This window comes from Echeneis naucrates, chromosome 6 (genome assembly GCF_900963305.1).
Source record: "Echeneis naucrates chromosome 6, fEcheNa1.1, whole genome shotgun sequence".
Lineage (NCBI taxonomy): Eukaryota > Metazoa > Chordata > Actinopteri > Carangiformes > Echeneidae > Echeneis > Echeneis naucrates.
This window is the reverse complement of record NC_042516.1, coordinates 15329707-15348861: the sequence shown is the minus strand read 5'-3', so window position 1 is coordinate 15348861 and position 19155 is coordinate 15329707. Positions and strand designations below refer to the sequence as shown.

Here is a 19155-nt window from a genome sequence, read left to right as displayed (position 1 = left end):
AGCCCCCACCCCCCCCACCCCCAACACGTACACACACACCACACGCTCTCTTGCATGTATATATCCCCACACTGGGGGCTTCTTACAAAGGCAGTAACGGCAAAAGATGCACGCAACGCCCGCCGCGCCTTGCGGATGTGAGCGGTGTGCAGCCATCATAGCACGCCACCGTGGCTGTTAAGCCTTCCTGCTTCATGAAAAAGACACGACACGCAAATCCAAGATCGGGGTTGTCGTACATGGAAAAAAACTAACCTCTGTTGTTGATAAAGCTTTATCGTGATTAAAAGCAGTAGTAAAAGTACTGGTATCAGCTGATAGTCGGAGCAATAAGAGGTTGTGCTGTTGAATGTGGGAATTTGGAGTTTGCATTGCTGCAGTTATGTGATAGACATTTGCTGACAAGATGGTAAATATGTTGTGTTTTTACATTATGCATTGCCATGGGCCTACGACTATACTTGAGTGGCAACACAGTTTGAAAGTTAAAATTGCAGTGCCCTTTTAACTTTCAAACTCTTCTCTGCCCTCACCTTGTGGTCCGATTCATCGTATTCCTGCTGCTCCAGCCGGTCCTGCATTTACACCTCAGGCACAAAGACATATCTGACCTTTCTCAACTTGGCTTTTTTTTTTTTTGTATTATCCACTGTGGACTAAGAATAATCTACATGATAAACTTTATTTGAAAACAAAACCACGCTGTCCTTAAAAAGGCCTGATGAGGAACACGTGTTCAAACACTGGATTGGTTTATTTTGTGTCTTTCAGGTGCTGTGTTCTTATAGGAATGTGAAAATGACTGGGCAGTCGAGGCTACAAGTTTTTTGCCTCCTTTCATGAATTACATAGTGCACATTGGTACCAATACATTCATATAAAGAGAAATAAAAGTAAATAAAACAAGTACTTAGTTGGTCTTAATAGAGATATGGCACCAAAGAGCCCCATTTCTGATGACGACTGAGCCTTTCTGAGTACATTTAAAGTGCATTTTCTTTTCTTCGGCCGTACAAGACTCAATGGCGCCATCGTTTGAAAGAGACTAACTGCATGAACTTCATTGACTGGTCAGAGAGGAAACATGATACATCACTTCATGTCTCTGTTGTTTCAGTTTTATTTAAAATGAAGGTTTTTATTCAATAATTTTTCCAAGCAGTTTTTTGTTTTTTCAGTATTAAAAAAATCCATCCATGTATCAATATAACAATCTTATAAACTCTGGTGGTAAGGAAACAAAATGCTACAGCCTCGTAAAACGGAAAATAAATTACATGGTTTTTAGATAATAGATAAATTACTATCCTTTTTTTGGGGGGGAGTTCATATAAAATGATGTTTATTTGTTTTTTACTACGAGGGATTAGAGACAAAAATGACACATTCAAAGCCATGATCACAAAAAACACAACCACACACACACACGCACATACATGTCCATATCACAAACATCCGCAATTCATATGTACGTGTGAAAAGCAAAATAAAATCGATATATGACAGTTAGATGTGAATAAATGCTGCCTACAACAATACTTCTGATTACTCAGTTATAAAACATAAGCACAGACTATGTTCAAAAGAAATTATAGACATTAAAACATATCTGACAAATATACAGACTCCTCCTCACCTTTGAGTTGGCAGAGTGTAAGTATATGTTTCTTGGTGGAAGGTGCAGCAAAAGAAAATAGACAGTAAATTAAAAAGAGTCACTACAGGAGACAGAGAAACAGCATTGACAATACTTACACACATATACAGAGGTTGCTGTATTTATATATTTACTTTAAGGTCAAAGGTATAAATGGTTGCATTAGATCCATATCATAAATTAACTTTTACTAAGAAGAAATATTGTAAGAAAGCAGCTTTCTCATTCTTCATAAGGTTGACTTAATTCTGGCTTTACCTATACTTATAGGATAGATTAATCTTCCCTCACAAGAAGGTATTGATGGACAGGATATATTGAGAATAGGAAACAGGTGTTTGTTTGTTTGTTTTTGTCAGGGCTTCTTGTGATCCAATGAACAATTAGATTAGTCAAGAGTAACCAATTTGTATCACCAAAACTTTGTTATGAAAGTTATGATTAAAGGAAACTGTTTGCCAGCAAATCCCAAGTAAAACAGTGAATTGAAACTAAAATGTATTGGCTGGGCAACTACAACCTCATATTTTATCTCTGTGCGTTAAGCATCTTCTCTGCTGTCAAAAATTTTTTATTACTCTTTCAAGTGCCCAGCTGAATCAGCAGTTTGAGTGAATTATTGAGCGTTTTTTAAAAATTACTCTGATCTATTTGTGAGCAGTTTTCAAAGATTTACATCCTCAGGAACAAGTGGACTTGAGCCAGAGTGCCAGATTCATAGATAATACATTGAAGGCGTTAATATTTCTATATAAATTTGTGGAAGAGAACAAAACCAAAACCAACCAAAACAAAGATCAGTTAGGGTTATCCTGAAAACTGAAATTGTCTTTAATAATCTTATTTATGGAGCATAACTGTCTTTAGTGTGATAAACACACAACTGCAGCTATGAGTCTTCACACCTTAACTCCAGCAGCTCTACCAGTATGTTGACATGACTGTTTTGAAGGGCTGGAGTCTGTGCTGCTTGATTAACATCCCTGTAATATTCTTCCAGAGCTTGAAGCCTCTTCCTCTGTCTTTCTGCGCTGATAGATTTTATTTGGTCACTTACTGCTATGGTCACCCCACCCCTTTGGTTCATCTGTACAAATACTGAACTGAATAAGAGGATACCAAAAGAAATATTTTTGGCAAACACGAAAAAGGACAAAATACAGTATGCAGTTGGAATCAATCTAGCTCATTTGGGGATAGCCACTGTAGCTCAGTTGGGGATGTCTGCACAGAAAAAAGTAGATCTATTCCAGTAGATCTTCAGCGCGCACAGAAATACAGTATACTGTAAACACTTAATCTAGCACACATTGTAATTATTTGTTCAGCATATAATTAGTGGTTTGCAGTCTGAATCCATCTGTCTCAAGATCCTAAAGATTAGGAGGAATCTTAAAGGCTAAATTTGCTGTTGAACTGCAGCTGAGTCCTCAGGAACACATTACGTTATCATCTCTCTGCCACTTTGAGAGTGGAAATCACAGCGAAAGCATCGCTCACCCCTGTGAGACATATTATGAACCTATTAAAGCTCAGGCACAAAGCAAATTGAAGCAAGCTCAGTGGAATATGTGGTTCTAAGAGGAGATATAAAAATGTATACAGAGAACTAGTCAAAGGAACTGGCTGCTTTCACAGTGTTTAACCTGAAGTCTCAGGAGAAAATAGCTGAATGTTATCTGAACATTATGCCATCAGATATCTATTGTGGACTGTCCATTTCTACAGACTTGTCATTAACAGGCAGTGAGCCCTTTTGTCCTAATCCTCGACTTCTTGCAAACCTGGCCTGTTGGTGCTTGGCAAGTCAGTGCCTCTTGGCACGCTGAGCACTCTGGGTACATGAGGCACAACAGGCAGACTTGTAGAAGGTGTAGACGCATAGTCTGGCCTGCACCACCATCACACAGTTATGGTTTCTGTCCTGGCAATTTTCATCTGTGATGACAGAGAAGGTGAGAGATTCTGATAGGGAAAAAGCCAGCACACACATAAACTCACTGTCACTTTAATGCACACACCAACCTGAGACTTGTGGACTGCACGGTATTGTATTGCAGATTTGCTCCTGTTCAGGTTTGTTATTGGAATCACATTCAAAGCTGTGCTTTTTGTCTGGTGTAAGACACCGTACCTCCCTCATCTGCAAGCCTTTTCCACAAGAGCGAGAGCACTGAGAGGAGACACAAAAAGAAAATTAATGATATTAGAAATATAAATAGCATCATTTCATAACAACTTCTTGCACAAAACTTCTTGAAGTGTCTCTTGGCCACTCTTTCCCCCTCTGTCATGAAAGTTCAGTTTTCAACAATTCCTTGTTCATTTCCCCCATATCTCACCGCACTCCACTCTGTCATGAACCACTGAGGCTGACATTCGCCCATCTCACACTCCTGGACTGCAGCAGGTTTGTCCAGATGGGCACACTCACTAACTGGAACAACAGTAAAATCATTCCCCATCTTGTTGACACAAATGATGTCTCGCCTCTGAGTTCCATTTCCACATCGAACATTACACTGGAAAAAGACAAAAAATATGCCATATAATTTACACAAGTATATACTCTATCTCAGAGCCAGCACAGTTAACTGAAATATACAACATTTTGATCACTGACTTTTCTCAGACATCACAAAAATGTCTTCATACAAGAAGTATAAAATGTACAAAAGTACAAAAAAAGTACAAAAAACTAAGCAGGGAAAAAAAGTGGGTTTTATTTCCATCCTTCTTTATTCCCTCCTTCCTACCTGTGTCCAAGGACTGCTGTACCACATAGCTGTTGGCACACAGGGACCCCCATTACATGCCTTCAACTCTGCTGGTTTTTCTGCAACACAGTCGCCCACTCCTTTACCCTCTCTGACTCCCCCTCGAGTCAGACACACCACCTCTCTCTTCTGCACACCAGGGCCACACTGTGCTAAACACTGAGGGGCATAAAGTGGAAGATCATGTTGAGGATTACTCATTCAAGATTCAAGATTCAAAGTGTTTATTGTCATATGTACAGTAAAGAAATGCATTCCCCTGTACATTGAAATTCTTTTTTGCTGTCCACAATGAATGCACACATATATAGAAACAGATAAATACAATAAAAAGACAAAAAAAAATAGAATACTAGAATAAAAACAGGGCAAACGCAAGCCGCAATAGAACTATAACACAATAACAATAACAGTCAGTGTGCCAATGACGCAGTGGGTGTGCATTACTGATGTGAATGTTTGTTCCTTTGTGTCTGTACGCATGCTACTCACAGTGCTGGACCAATCTGTGAAGTACCAGTTGGTCACACAGGGTCCCATGTTGCACTCCTCGCTTCCCTGTGGACGGAGCCGGGAATTACACTCCTTGTCGTTTACCACGCTGCCTTGATCACTGACACAACGCACACCCCTCGTCCTCCTCCCTACTCCACAGTCCACTGAGCACTGAGTGATAAGTAGAAAGAATTGAAACAAGAATAAGAAAAAACTGAAAGGAGAAAGGACATAAATTCATTCAGATTCCTCTTGTTTGCAATCTGGCGTAGATGAATTCTAGTTCACAAAAAAGTTTGATGGTTGATTATCAGTCATTAAATGACTGTAACCATAAAAGAACGTTAAATAATGAACACATCTCAGCATAAATTAATCAATATAAAATAATGCTAAAGATCGTATATCATGTAAAACTATAAACAGTTTGTTTGTTTATTGAATTCAAAACACTTCTGTTCATGCAATTCATTAATATTTAAATTTCAATTGTCCCACAATCTGTGCGGAGACAAAAAACTAAACCAAACATATAGCACTCTGTGTTAAATGTATAGACACTTAAATATGGGCAGTTCCCGGTCACATCCTGGTGTGTGGACCTACCGTGCTCCAGTCGGAGCTGACCTCCCAGTGTGAGCAGACACGAAGTTGACAAGCCTGTGTGGATTCTGGTGGGGTGAGGTTGGCACAGCGCTGTGGGTGGACCATAGTGGAGCGGTTCCCAAAGCTCTGCCTGCACTGGAGCTGCCTCTGCTGCACACCGGGCCCACAGGACACACTGCATTCCGACCACGCGCTGGCCTCCCAGCTATCACACAGACAGAAAAGGAAAATTAACTCAAGATTAAGATTAACTCAAGGAAGATGTTACAGACAAGGCAAAAATATCCTCACTAAATAATCAATCAATTTCAGATTTGTTCTCATTTATCAGTATTTTGACACCAGAGACAGTAAATTTCCTCCATTTCTAATATAAAACTGTTTAAGGAACAAATACACTTGTTTCACATATTTTCCAGAAATGAATTGCTCTCAAAACAAGTTTGGGGATTTTGTGCATGTGTGAATTATCAGCTATGATAATGCACAGGCTTCTGAGGGAAATTATTTTTTTTCCACATTTTTGCAGCTAGAAACAGAAAGCAGGGTCTATATTAGTTGATCTCTTAAAGGTTAACTGCCTAGAAGCTTACAATGGCGGGCAGGGGTCTGTGTTACAAGGCTCCTCCTCAGGAACAGGTTTAGCTGCAGAGTCACACTTCCTCTCTGGGACCTCCTCATCGGTATGACGGTTTATACACAGGATCACTCTATAATGAAACCCTGCAGAGACAGAAACAGATTGGCAGACGCTTTAGTTCGAAGCTCTTGTACTTACACCTAGCAACCACAGGAGGGAGACACCATGCCACTTAAAGCAAGAGATTAAGTATGATTTGTGTAAAATTTCTTAAATGACAAATATATGACAAGGTGTGTGTTTTATGAGAATCTGACCTTTGCCACAGGAAGCAGAACATTCTGTGAGGCTGCCCCTTCTCCATACAAATGGTGGTTGTGTGTCCAGTGGCAGGTCAGTCCGAGGGGGGATCCGAGCATTCCTGTTGGGTGCAGATCCTCGAGGACGCAACCTGTCAGGTGCCCACCGGTCCGAGGAAGGGGGTGAAAACACAGAGGAGGAAGAGGAGGAGGGAAATGAAGAGACCGAAACAGGGAGAGGAGCTGGAGGAGGGTCTTCTACTGATACAGTGAGGGGGCCTGAAAGAGGAGAAAGAATTATTGATGGACATAAATACAAATTAGAAAAAGGTAGGAAAGGTGGAGGAGAGCGTTTGAGAAACAGGCATGAGGAGGAGCAGCGAAGAGCAATAAAATGTTAGGAAAGAGGAAAAATATGACGGGTGCAATACTGAGAACAGGAGGATGGCAGTGAGTCAGAGGCTAATGATGTCATGATGAGGTCAGGGTCTCAGCGAACATGTAGACCAGATAACCTCCTATCTAGGTCATACACAAACACACAAACAATAATATTCATCCCTCCCACTTTGCCCAGAACCACACCCATCCCAACCCATAAACACATCAATCATTCTCCAAGGATATGAGCTGACGTTTCCTTGACTACTTTGGAAAGAATGAGTCCAGAAATGTCCAGAAATTTGATTCAGGCTTCATTTGTGCCTCCCAATAGATAAAACTGTATTGCACACACTCTGCACTAAGAAAGTAATCAGACCCTGTTAATTTTTTCACATTTTATTAGGTTGCAGTGTTTTACCACAATCTGAAAACATTTATGTCAAGCAATGTCTAATAAGCTATAATGACAAAATAAAGAGTAAATGTATTAGCCAGGGGAAAAAAGGGAAATATCACATAGCATACACTCAGAGCATTTGCTGACAATTGAAATTTATCTCAGCGACTTTTTATTTCTCCTTTTGTTTTTTGAGTCTTCACCAAGTTCTGTGGCTCAACAATGCCCTGTCTATGCGCTCTGCAGGCAGTTGCTTTTAATATAATAGTTTGGTTTTTGCTCTTAAAAAACATTGTCAGAAATGTGAAACTGGAGACATCTGAGATAAATGTAATAGAGTGTGAGCACTTTGTGAATGCACTGTGTGCCCTGCCTGTCCATGCTACTGTCTGAAGCATTCATTGGGAGAGACACCTGTAAAAATGCCCCAAAGGGGCGAGGAAGTGAGAAAGTGTAGATGCCATATACATACTGTGGAGCGGTGCCCTCACTGGCTCTCTCTCCCTCGGCCTCTCTCTGGCTGTCTCCCTCTCTACCTCCTTCCTCTCCACTGGGACGTAATACTCATAGTCAATGCCGGGGTTCTCCTTATGGAAAATGATCTAGAGACCAAACCAAGGAGAGAGAACAGGAAGAACCAGGAGTGAGAAGTAGTCAGTGACAAAAAACACTCTAAAACAGCTTTATTAATCCCCAGAGAGAAATACACTTCTCCCATTTCTTCACAGCAAGGGCAGAGAGGCGCTACAAGAATTCAGTGTCATGCTCTGGGATGCCTCAGAGGGGTGTATTCATGTCATGAAGGGCTCCTCCTCTTACTGGTATATTCATGCTGCCCATCTACAAGATTTAACATGGTAAAGGTCATTTAACTCATCTGGCAATAATGTTTTCATCCACTTTATTTTGTCAGTGATGAGATGTTCTTGTGTTTAGAGGATGAATCCTTTAAATTTAGATCAAAGCAAGGATATAATTGTGGCACACACAGACCGAACCTTCTTTTTGTAGTTTTCCGGGAATTATAGGCCTTTATCGTATATATATATTTATAAACAAAGAAGAGATATAAACAAAGTGCAGAGAAACAGAATAGAGAATAGAAATAGAATAGAAATAGAGAAATAGTGCTGTTTAATTGGGCATTATAGTTCATGGTCAGTGTCTTCATCCTAAGTCTACAGGGGTGCCCCAAACATTTCATTTCCCAGCAGCAACAGTGCCGATAGTAGACTTGTCTTTTTAATCAAACCAACAATCTAGTTTCCATTGTGTAATGAGCATTACAGCTTTTCTCTGTTCCACCAAGCACTAATGCATGCGTTTCCAGAGAAGACTGAACCGTGGCTGGGGATGTTTGCTGTTTTTACCCCCTCCTGCCCAGTAACAGCAGCAGTAGTAATGGATGTAAAGCTGTGTGTGACTCCAGTTCTTTAATAAGATCTTACTCTGAGTTAGAGTTGTTATTATTAAGCCACAGTTAGCCTGCTGTGGCTCAAGCTAAGCATTAATATAGCTCTCTTTATCCAAACCCCAATACTAAAATAGTGCTGCCTATCTGGAGGATCTTGAGACAGAGCAGAAGACCAAAGGTGCACAACAAACTTTGTAGACATGAGAAATACTCCGTGCACACATGTATGTCTGTGTGATTCTTATCATTAACTTCATTTTCTCCTGCCCTGCTGCATGTTTATGAACAGGGGTAAAATAAATGCTGTGTACTTACATATAGCTGAAGCTGTGTGGTGGTGGGCCCAGGGGCTTTGAGGGACTCGCCTTTCTCTTCCTCCCCCTCTGCCCGTGCTCTTGGTCGGGTGTAGGTGAATGTTGTCCCCCCTGCCTGGTACTCCCCTGGGGGGTCCACTGCCCAACGCCCATTCACCACTGAAGCCCCTGTGCCACTTCTCATAGCTGGAGAATGTAGTGGGGTTTGGAAGATCATGATTTAAGTTTCTTTACTCGCTTTGACCTGTTTAGTCAACACAGTGGTGAATTCTTAGGAAACCCCCCGTAAACAGCCCTCAAACACACTCTGAGATGGACAAACACAGACCTAGGAGTGCTGTCTCATTACCAAACAGAGGGCTGGCAAGACAAACACTCACACATGCACACTTCACTGGCTCCCTCTTGCCTATAACAATACTGGCTTTATCTGTTCTGAGTATGCAAGGCCACAAAATTTGCAGTTTTACCACTACTTACAGACTCGTGGGCCAAATCTCTCTGCAGTTTCCATGCCAGTTTTTCCATTTTATTGGAGTTGTGTGTGTGCATTATGTGCATTTTTGTGTCTATTACATCTTACCCAGGTAGTTAGGGCTTGCCCGTCTCTCCGTGATGTTAATGAATGTAGCCCCAGGTGGGATGTCCAGGATCTTGTGGTAACCCAGGGGAACTGTGACATTTTGGAAGCTTCCCATCACCTTTCGACAGGATTTGTCCCACCCACCACACACTCCGCATTTGTCTATCACAGAGCCGGAGCCCAGAATCCCATCGCAGCCCTCAGTCTGGCAGGAAGAGAATGTGAAAAAGATGTGATGGATGCCTCAGACAATGGGGATGGGGGGTTGGGGTAAGGAACAATTGAGATGTGGGAGGAGAAGTGGGGACAGAGCAGAGAACTTCACATCCAATCCCAATGTTTATGTCACAGATGTTTGTGCAAACTGGTAACTGTTACTTGAAATCAGATGGTGGAATGAGACTGAAATCAGAGTGAGTTTGTAAATGCAAAAATGAGGGACAGATACAGAAAAGAGAGGCCCAGAGTAAGGCTGAAAAAAGAACACAGACACTCTGAATCTGAATGCCAGGCTTAAATCAGACTCCAGACGTAGTACTAAGAGAGCCAGGCTCTGGATTTTGTCAACCCTTGGCTAGACAGGAGAAACTTGGGCTCAGGCCTCTGGAGCAAAAATTTCACACATGCACAATAATATCCACTCACCAGACATTGTCCATCTACACACACGTCATTTGAGCTGATGTTGAAGCAGGGAGTCCCATCTCTGACACGCTCAGCCTGGCGAACATAGAAACGATAGCTGGAAGGCCGGCAAGTCAGCTCACATTGTTTCTCTACACCAACTGCAACACAAAGATGATGAGAAAGAGAAAGCATAATGGGTTTATTCCACAGTATATATGTTTGCATTAGGCACACATGACTGTGGCTTTGCATGACACTGTGCTGTGAATGTCTGGCTATCACAGCTTGGTGATAAACATCTTTCCATGTGACCAGGAAACCGAGGTCAGACCATATAACACATGACTGCGAGAGAGTCAGAGAGCAATTAGCTATTTCCCCTGCTGCTCACTTGTTCAAGTGCACTGACGGCTGCACCTTCCCAGAAGATACATATCCAACCATAAACGTAAGCTCGAGGAAGGCTGGATTTATGATTGGGACGCATTGGGCATACACTGCAGGGAAAAGGAGAACAGGATGAGTCGCAGAAAGAGAGGTTGCTTTAAGGTAAAAAAAGGAGGATCTCATAGGGGAATAGGTCTGAGGTAGAAGTAAAAAATGAACAGAAACTTGGAGAAGTATGTCTATATGGTGAAAGTCAATAAGCAGGTTTCAAAATTGTTTATTAATTGCGAGATATTGTCAATCTGAGATGATAAGAGCTACAACAATCCTTTCTTAATGCCTTTAACACCTATAAATTTGAAATTAAGCTTCAGCTAATCAAATATTGCCTCTCGCTCCATATTTAACACACAGACATGAGAAGAATATTGGTCTTTAAATCATTGAATGAAATGGCTTTGTACAACCAAATCAATCAGCTCGTTTCACTATTGGTTTTCAATGTCAGAAAACAGTGGGATAAATCCTGTTTAGGTTCTATCAAAGACTATACCTGACAAATTAATATCAACATTATAATTTCTTGCATAACGAAAGTAAGAAAAACATAATCTGAAATGCTCAAAATGTTCCTTTAAACTAACAGATGGCAAAGTCAGGATGGGGCAGCGAATGGCTCTGCTGCTCATAATTTCCTCTGAGATTGGGGGTGGGACAGGGTTAAAGGCCTCAGGCATAGCTAGTGTGTTTTATGTGTGTGCACAGGCCTGTGTTTGTGTGCAATACAGCTATAGACATTAGCTCATAGTCTCAGTAAGGGGTCATATATTAAGTTGCACATGAGAGGGAGGGGTTTCTGCCACTGGGGCTTCAGGGGTTAAAAGGACAATTTTGGCAATTCTGAAATTGTGACTGTGGTGTGATATTTTTCTGCCACATATGGACGGAAATGTAGTCATTTTTAATTCTATAATGTGAAAGGTGAACATCATGACATTATGGCAGTATGGTGGCTAGAAACTGTTCTAGTTTTATTATTTTGTCCATGAAAATCAAAAGTTTCTTTTATAAAGACTTTATTATATTACATATTTATATACTATATAATACTTTACTAATTTTAATTACAGTGGCACCACTAAATGTTCATCCAAAAACACAGAAGACCCAGAATATAATGAATCGATTTATTCCCCCAGTTCAAGAAGGCATGAATAGTAAATAGCGAAGAACTCCTTCTGCCTTTAAAGTCAAAAGGTCCAAAGGAGATGGTCAAGAACAAAGGCCGAAGGTCAAATACCAGAGGAGAATCCAAGAGCTGCACAGTATGAGATGAACTCATACTGAACTTTTAAGATGCCATTTCATTGTTTTGTGTGTCCATTTCAGTCCAACGCCACCCAAACACAGCGATAACTTCCAAACGTAATTCAGTCAGAAAGTGGAATGAACAAACTATATTCTTAATGGCTCAAACACTGTCACCAACTGTACGTTCTCTTCCAGTAAAATGTGTGTCTGCAGCAAGGAGCAGATAATCTGAGTCTTAATAAATATTTCATTTGAAACAAGGCAGCGTGGTCAGTTTTTGGCTTTGAACAATGGTTGTTTTCCTACACAAGGGCAGTTTTGAATGTATTTTCATTCATTCATTCATTTATTCATCTTCTACCGCTTATCTGTTTCTGGGCCGCAGGCGGAGCTGGAGCCAATCCCAGCTCACATTGGTCAAGGGTGGGGTTCACCCTGGATAGGTCACCAGTTCATCACAGGGCTGACAGACAGAGACAGAGACCTACAGACAATTTAGAGTCAGCAATTAACCTAAACATGATGTCTTTGGATGGTGGGAGGAAACCAGAGTACCCAGAGGAAACCCACGCAGGCACGAGGAGACCATACTAACTTTGCACAGAAAGGCCCCAGGCCCGGGAACAGAGCCCACTACCTTTTTGTTACAGGGCAACAGTGCTAACCACGATGCTGCTGTACACCGCTGTAGTTTAGCTCACCAAATTGACCGAAATGGTGAGGAAATCATATGGGTAAAACATCTGCCCAAGACTGGATGTTTGGTTTGCAGGGAAGTGAAGGAAATGCATGTCTAGGTAAATCAATTTCCCTATAAATAAACATTTTAAAGAGACTTTGTAGCAGTCCTTAGCATGACATCCTTCAATTATTTTGCAGGAGCTTAGGAACCACTGACAAGTTCAGTGATGCAGCAAACGTATGCGAGCTTAACAAATTTTGTGATTGTTTCCTAAATTCAGCAAGAGATCATACAAATCATAATGCCTATCTTTGTGTTACAGATGAAATGCATGTAGGATAAAACAACGTGGGTCAAAAACAGCTTTCATTTAGAAAAAGATAAAGTTAGAGATCTAAAAAATAAAGACAATATATAATATATTCAAATTCATAACTATTCTAGTAGCCCAAGAAGAATTTGATCTTCAGGAGCTAAATGTATTCTGCTGCACTCTTAAAAGGAGAAGACAAATCAATATATCTATACATTTAAATGATTTTATCAAATAATTCAAATTATTTTAATTAGAAAACAAATATTTATCTTACAAGTTACAAACCAACTGTCCAAATGAGCACTTGTTACCTAACAAATAAGCTTTATATTTCAGTCTGCTCCTGCCACTTGTTTGTCAGCATTTGTCTTGCCACTGTCTGATATATAGTGTATATTTAGACAGAAAGAGAGAAAGAATAGGGAGGCAGTTCCCACCCTCCCTCTCTCCACCCTTGTTCTCTCTTTCTGTCTGTCATAGTTATCTTTGAGAGATTAGACTGGAGACAGTGGCAGAAAAGAGAGGGGGAGCTAAAACTGGGAGACGTGTTGCCACTCATGTACTCTCTGATTTTTTTTTTTTTTTTTTTTTTTGACCTTGTCTCCCTCTTGCTCCATCTCCTCCTCTTTGATTCCTCTCCTGAAGTCATGCTTGAGCACTCTCCAAATCCTAAGTCACCCTAATCTTTCCTTTCTATTTTGGTCATTATCTTTTATTGTCTGTGGCTACTTCTCTCTTTCTCTTATTGTCTTAATCTCTGGCCTCTCTTTCTCTTTCACTGTCTCTCTCACCCTCTCTGAGCTTAGTGTTCAGACAGTGGAATATATGTTGTCTAAATATACTTCCACATTATCTCTCCATCTAAACAAACTCTAATGGGGAGAAAGGAAGAGAGAGGCAGCGGGACAGGAAGAGGGGATGATGTGTGTGCAGAGCAGGGATGAGGCCTGAAAAAAAGAGAATATTCAAGTAAAACAACACCTGCACGTGCAGCAATTGCAGAACTGATGACCTGCTTTCAGAGCAGAGATTTTAGGGGGAAATAAGTTTGGACGGCAGAAGCAACTGTACAGTTTAAAGATTCAGTTTTAAACCGCAGGCCTCAATACTAGCCCATACAAAAACCTCAGAACGAACGACTTGGAGGTACGAGAACACACAAAGCAACCAGAGCGGTACCGTTCACCATAAATACTTATGGGAAACATATTCAGCACGGTAAAAAGTCCTGAACAGATGAGAGCAGCTGGAGAGAAATGACTGATACACTAATCAAAACACACACTCTCCTCACAGCCTCCAATGTGTTGATGGGAAGCTAGATATGAAGGTCTGGGTTACAGCCAATGGGAATGGGTAAACAGTGCTATACAGTTTACTTAGCAGAGTGGAAAAAGACCATCCCGAGCACAGATCGAGTGTGTCTGACTCAGCTGACGTCATCAGCAAATAGTTTTAACACATACAATAGGCCTACTGTATCTACCTCATCAGAGCATCTTACAATTCCTTACAATAAATGTGACATCTTCCATTTGGTGGCTTCTTTTGTCCCCCCCCCCCCAAAAAAAAAGGCTAACAGAATCAGTGTCAGATTTTCTTCCCCTTTTCTCTCGCCCAGTCCTCTCCTCTTCTGAGCAGATCTCAAGGACACTGTGGTTATAAAAAAAAAAAAAGCCCAACTGCAGCAGAGGGCAAGGACACACAGCAGATACAGAAAATGTAGGAGCAACTCAATTTAGGATATGGTCATCTCGTTCTTTCACACACAGCACACAGAAACAGGGATGGGGGTAAAAGGAAAGCTGCTGTGTGTTTATGCAGACAGACTGACTCCAGCCAATCCCAGTGAGGCCAAACCTGCATCATGTAGATTTGCCTTCATCCCCCAAACTGCTCTGTCACTTCTGACAAGGCCAAAAGATATGAGAAGATGCTTTCACTTGTCAAGTTTGATGTGCTCTGCTCTGTTGGACAAAGCAGGGAATCTAATAAAACTCACTGTTTTCATTACAGCACATGTAATGTGCTGCAGTTTTAATCACCAGTCAACACAAAAACAGATGATCACATCAGGTTCCAGAAAAGACTTGTACCTCGGGCTTCATGATGAAGCCCAAGATGCTCATGGTAAAACTCTGTGTTTGGTCTCCACCCACTCCAATTGCTAACTTCAGCTGTGTGTTTGGTGCTAAGCAGGTGGTGTGAAGTGTTCAGGGTTCACAGAGGGTTAAGGGTTATCCTGTTTAGGGTTTATCAGAACTTTTTCACTGAAAGCAACTGTGTGCTGCAGCTGAAAAACCTGGAAAGTTGTGGGCTGGAAATAACAAAACAATGAGTTGAAAGAGGGAACATCCAAGTTGTGTGAGGATTCTCTGTGGGCTCATCGATACAAACAACACTGCTCATCTGACATATTGTTATGGGTAATGTACAAATACTGAGTGTAGTTTTATCCTGCCATGATCCAGCTTAAAATTTGGTTTCATCAAATCTCTCGTTTTAGTTTTGAAGACGCTGTATATTTGGACAAGTGTATTATGTGTGTGTTGCTTTGAGACACAGTGAAACTGATGTATGAGGTTCAGATGTGTAGTTGATCTAGTGCTTCTGGCTCTCCACTCTCAGAGTGAGCATGATGAAAAAAATTCAGCCAGCTGATACTGTAATTACAAACAGATACACAAACACACACGTGCAAGCATTTTTCCACACATTATCTCACTTGGATTAAGCCATTTATCCTCAGCACCAACCAATAACACTCAACTGCAAAGACACAAAAGGCCAAAGACAGTTTTCTATTTAACTATAGCATTGCTGTCATTTCACAGCTGTGTTTCTCAAATATCTTCACCCTCTCACTCCCCAAGTCCCTGTGTTTGGAATACTCTCTCTATCCTTTTCTGTCAAATTCCTCAAATATTCTCTTTCTCTTTCATCCCCTCCTGCAATGGATAACAAAGATAAACAGACATAACCTCCACAGTGTTGAACTATGGTGCACTTACCAAGAAAGTAAACAAACAACACAACCACACATGAAGAAAATCACATTTATGGAGAAACAAAGGCGCACAAACACACACACACTTAAGCTGCGTTGCCTCTCTTTTCACCCAGGGCTCATGTGACACAGCACTTGCATCCCATCACCACTCAACTCCCTCTCTGTGCCTTTCTCTTTCTTTCTTTATGTCATCCAATAGGAATCTGTGCTTAGTCAGAGCAGGGCGGAGATGTTTGGCAAGAGAAGGAAGGCAGAGAGGGATATGTTGAACAAATGAGAGGAAAAAGAGAGGAGGAAAAGTGTTTTGTGCAAAGAAGAAAAGCGGACTGAGTTCCAGTCATTCTCTTTTCCTCTTGACTCTCACCACGCTCAGCAGCTTGGGGTCTGCACCAATGAGAGGAGGGGACTGAGGTGGGTTGGGCATGCGAGCGAGGCCTGACAACACTCTCCAATATCAGAGCAACGTTTAACTCACTTAAACACACATTTTTACTTGCTTTTCTTTCTCACCCCACCTCCTGTCTCTCTTCTCCTATAAGCCTGTTATGACATTGAAGCATTGTGCAGCCAAAGCCTTAACTACCGTGTGTGTGTGTGTGTGTGTGTGCGTTAGCTCAGGTCTCACCCTCAGTGAAAGGTTCCCAGTTGTACAGGCGGCCCATGAACTCCTGGGTGTTAAATGCTGCACACTGCTCTGCTCTGGAGTCCTGTGAGCCTCCTCCACATACCTAGAGGACAAAAACATAGAGAGACAGAGAGAAAAGTTAAAACAAAACAAAAGCAAAACTAGTGCCACACATTGAACTAATATTAATTCAGCCAGCTAGTAAACCTTTTGCTTTCACAGTCTCCACATAAGTATGGGTGGAGTGGACTGTGGTGAGTAGAAGACGAAGAAAGAGAGCTAATAAAGAAAAAGATTAATATGAAATCATGGAGGTAAGCACAAACATGTTATGCCATCATACACACTCACACAGACACAGAAAGACACACATGGTCTCCATGTCGCTTTTGGCAGTGAGCAAGTGTATTAGAAACATATGGAAATAATGGATTTTTTGGAAACAGCTCCTCACATAAATCCATCATGGCTCTGTGTGCATAACCACAGAATGTTAGTGACTGTGTGAGCACATGAACACGTGCACGTGCATACGTCAGTGTGTGCACATGTCCAACTCCTTATGGAGCCCTACAGTGGAAAGACTTCTAGCATACCTGCACTTAAATAACAGCTGAAACATCAGCACATCTGCTGATTTTCACTGTCCTGACTATAACTCACTCCTGTCGGACACACACAGACACATCGATGAAAATAATAATGTGTTCTCACTCAAATAATGTTCTTAAGAAATATTTTTGTACTTTACTTGAATATTTCCATCTCATGCTACTTCATACCAAAATGCCACAACATCTATATCAAATTACTTTTTTGTAGGTCCAGATGAATACATTGTATTATTTTGATATTTTCATTTCCTGGAATATGAATCCCATCTGTATTCATCCAGGGCCACCACAAGGTCAAAATTTCCTCTCATCTTTGTTGTACTTTGTATTTTGTGCAAATCAGCACATTATCACCAATGATGATAATAAAAACGTGAGAGATGGGCAGGTGTATTAAATACTAGCACATAAAAAAATTTAACACATTAGTTTTTGAATTACGCTGTAATTCAAAAACTAACTCAGTTACCTTTCGAGAAAAATAACTAGTAATTGTAACAAATTACTTTTTTAAAGTAACATACCCAACACTGACATTCACCAGGTAATGCTGGCATATTACATGCTAAACAAAACAAATATTTCACTTTTAACTGACAGCTAAAAGTTGTTTGTTAGTTTTCAGCTCAATGACTTGATGCATTTGGATGAACAATCTAATGTTTCTTTGTACATTCTTATAATTTTTACATGAGTAAAGAATCTGACAACTTACCCTAACCCAACACTGCACATACAGCTTCATCACATAACATTACTTGGAAAACCACAACCATCCTGCCTAATTAAAAACAGAGTTTACAACCCTCTGATTTACAGCTACTTCAAAAGCACCAACTCTTCATGCCGCACACAGAGCTCTCAAATTTCCTTGCAACTCCGCTCTTTGTTTGCGCCAGAATGCTCTTATCTTTTCTTCTTGTCTTTATTTAATTCGTTCCTCTTTTCCTTTTTAATTTTTTCTAAACCTCTTTTCAGTCACACAGCTGTCACAAACAGCTGGAAAGCATCTCATCTGGGAAGACAAGAGCAAGGAAGTAGTCAAGCTCAATCACACACACACACACACACACACAGATTGACAGTTCCCATGTGAACATGCCCCTGTGACAAAGTGTAACTAAAAGACTGTCATGGATAAAATGTCAAAGCATGCATTCAATGACGCTGGCTGAGCTGAATTTCACACTTTGACTGTTTTGTGTGTAAAGGAATGTATGTGGCCATCATGTCACCCGACTCTCATTAGTCATCTGTTGTTCCTCTTCTGGTGAAGCATGAAACCAGCTCATCAAACTTTATGTTGTGCGCCATGTCAAAGTTTCACACTGTTAAAAAAGACTTAATTGAGTGTTATTTATGGTGATATGTTAATGTCAGGCTTCAGTCTCTTAGATCAGAGCTGCTTCCACTGAGCTTGTGAGTGTGTATCGGCCCACAAAGGTCAGTATGAGCATGTGACCTGATGTTTGCAAGCAACTGCCTAGATCTGTATGTGTGTGAGAGTGCAGTTGGTAATGGTTGTAAATATTTTTGCTCGACATAAACATGTCAGGCCCCATTTTAAACCGGATAGTGTCTGTGTATCAGTGCATAGGTGTGTGCTTGTCAGACCATAAACAAGGTTCAACGACCCCAAACACGCGTGTGCACTACAATTTCAAACATGCAGCAGTGGGACACTTCAGTGAAAATAATGGAAGGGCCTCCTTAAGAGACAAAAAAGCAATGTAAAAGAAAGAATGTGAGAAAATGTTAAGTGCGTGAATTCATGTGACTACAGGGTGAATGCATTCTCCTCCCAAGAGACCAGGGTGTGTAAAAACAGAGGGAGGCTAATGGACTGAATGAAAAGAGGGAGGGGAGGTAAAGTGGGAGTAAAAACAGAAATAAGAAAACTTGTCCACTGGTGTTTCATGGTCGTGGAGGAGACTTTGTTATTGTAAAGGCTGGTTGTACTTCTGTGCTGCCTCATTCACTGTGAGCTAAAGTTAGGAGGTCTCCTCATAGCAGACAAGAAAAGGATGAACAGAGGGAATGGGGAGGGTGGAGTGTATGTTGGGAGAGAGGACGGACA

The 19155-nt window shown here is 41.0% G+C and overlaps 1 protein-coding gene across 1 annotated transcript in view; it reads right to left on the bottom strand.

The window, feature by feature from the left end:
* Window positions 1-1084: 1084 nt before the first annotated feature.
* The window catches only part of adamtsl4 (ADAMTS-like 4), a 37304-nt gene continuing 19233 nt past the window's right edge, over window positions 1085-19155 (bottom strand). The window contains exons 6-18 of the mRNA XM_029503469.1: window positions 16465-16567; window positions 10152-10291; window positions 9507-9711; window positions 8925-9109; window positions 7668-7797; window positions 6433-6693; window positions 6129-6258; window positions 5536-5740; window positions 4927-5100; window positions 4414-4593; window positions 4000-4179; window positions 3683-3830; window positions 1085-3595 (exon numbers count right to left, since the gene is read on the bottom strand). Of these exons, the coding sequence (XP_029359329.1) occupies window positions 3465-3595; window positions 3683-3830; window positions 4000-4179; window positions 4414-4593; window positions 4927-5100; window positions 5536-5740; window positions 6129-6258; window positions 6433-6693; window positions 7668-7797; window positions 8925-9109; window positions 9507-9711; window positions 10152-10291; window positions 16465-16567 (2172 nt within the window). The 3' untranslated portion in view covers window positions 1085-3464. The remainder of the gene's footprint in view (window positions 3596-3682; window positions 3831-3999; window positions 4180-4413; window positions 4594-4926; window positions 5101-5535; window positions 5741-6128; window positions 6259-6432; window positions 6694-7667; window positions 7798-8924; window positions 9110-9506; window positions 9712-10151; window positions 10292-16464; window positions 16568-19155) is intronic.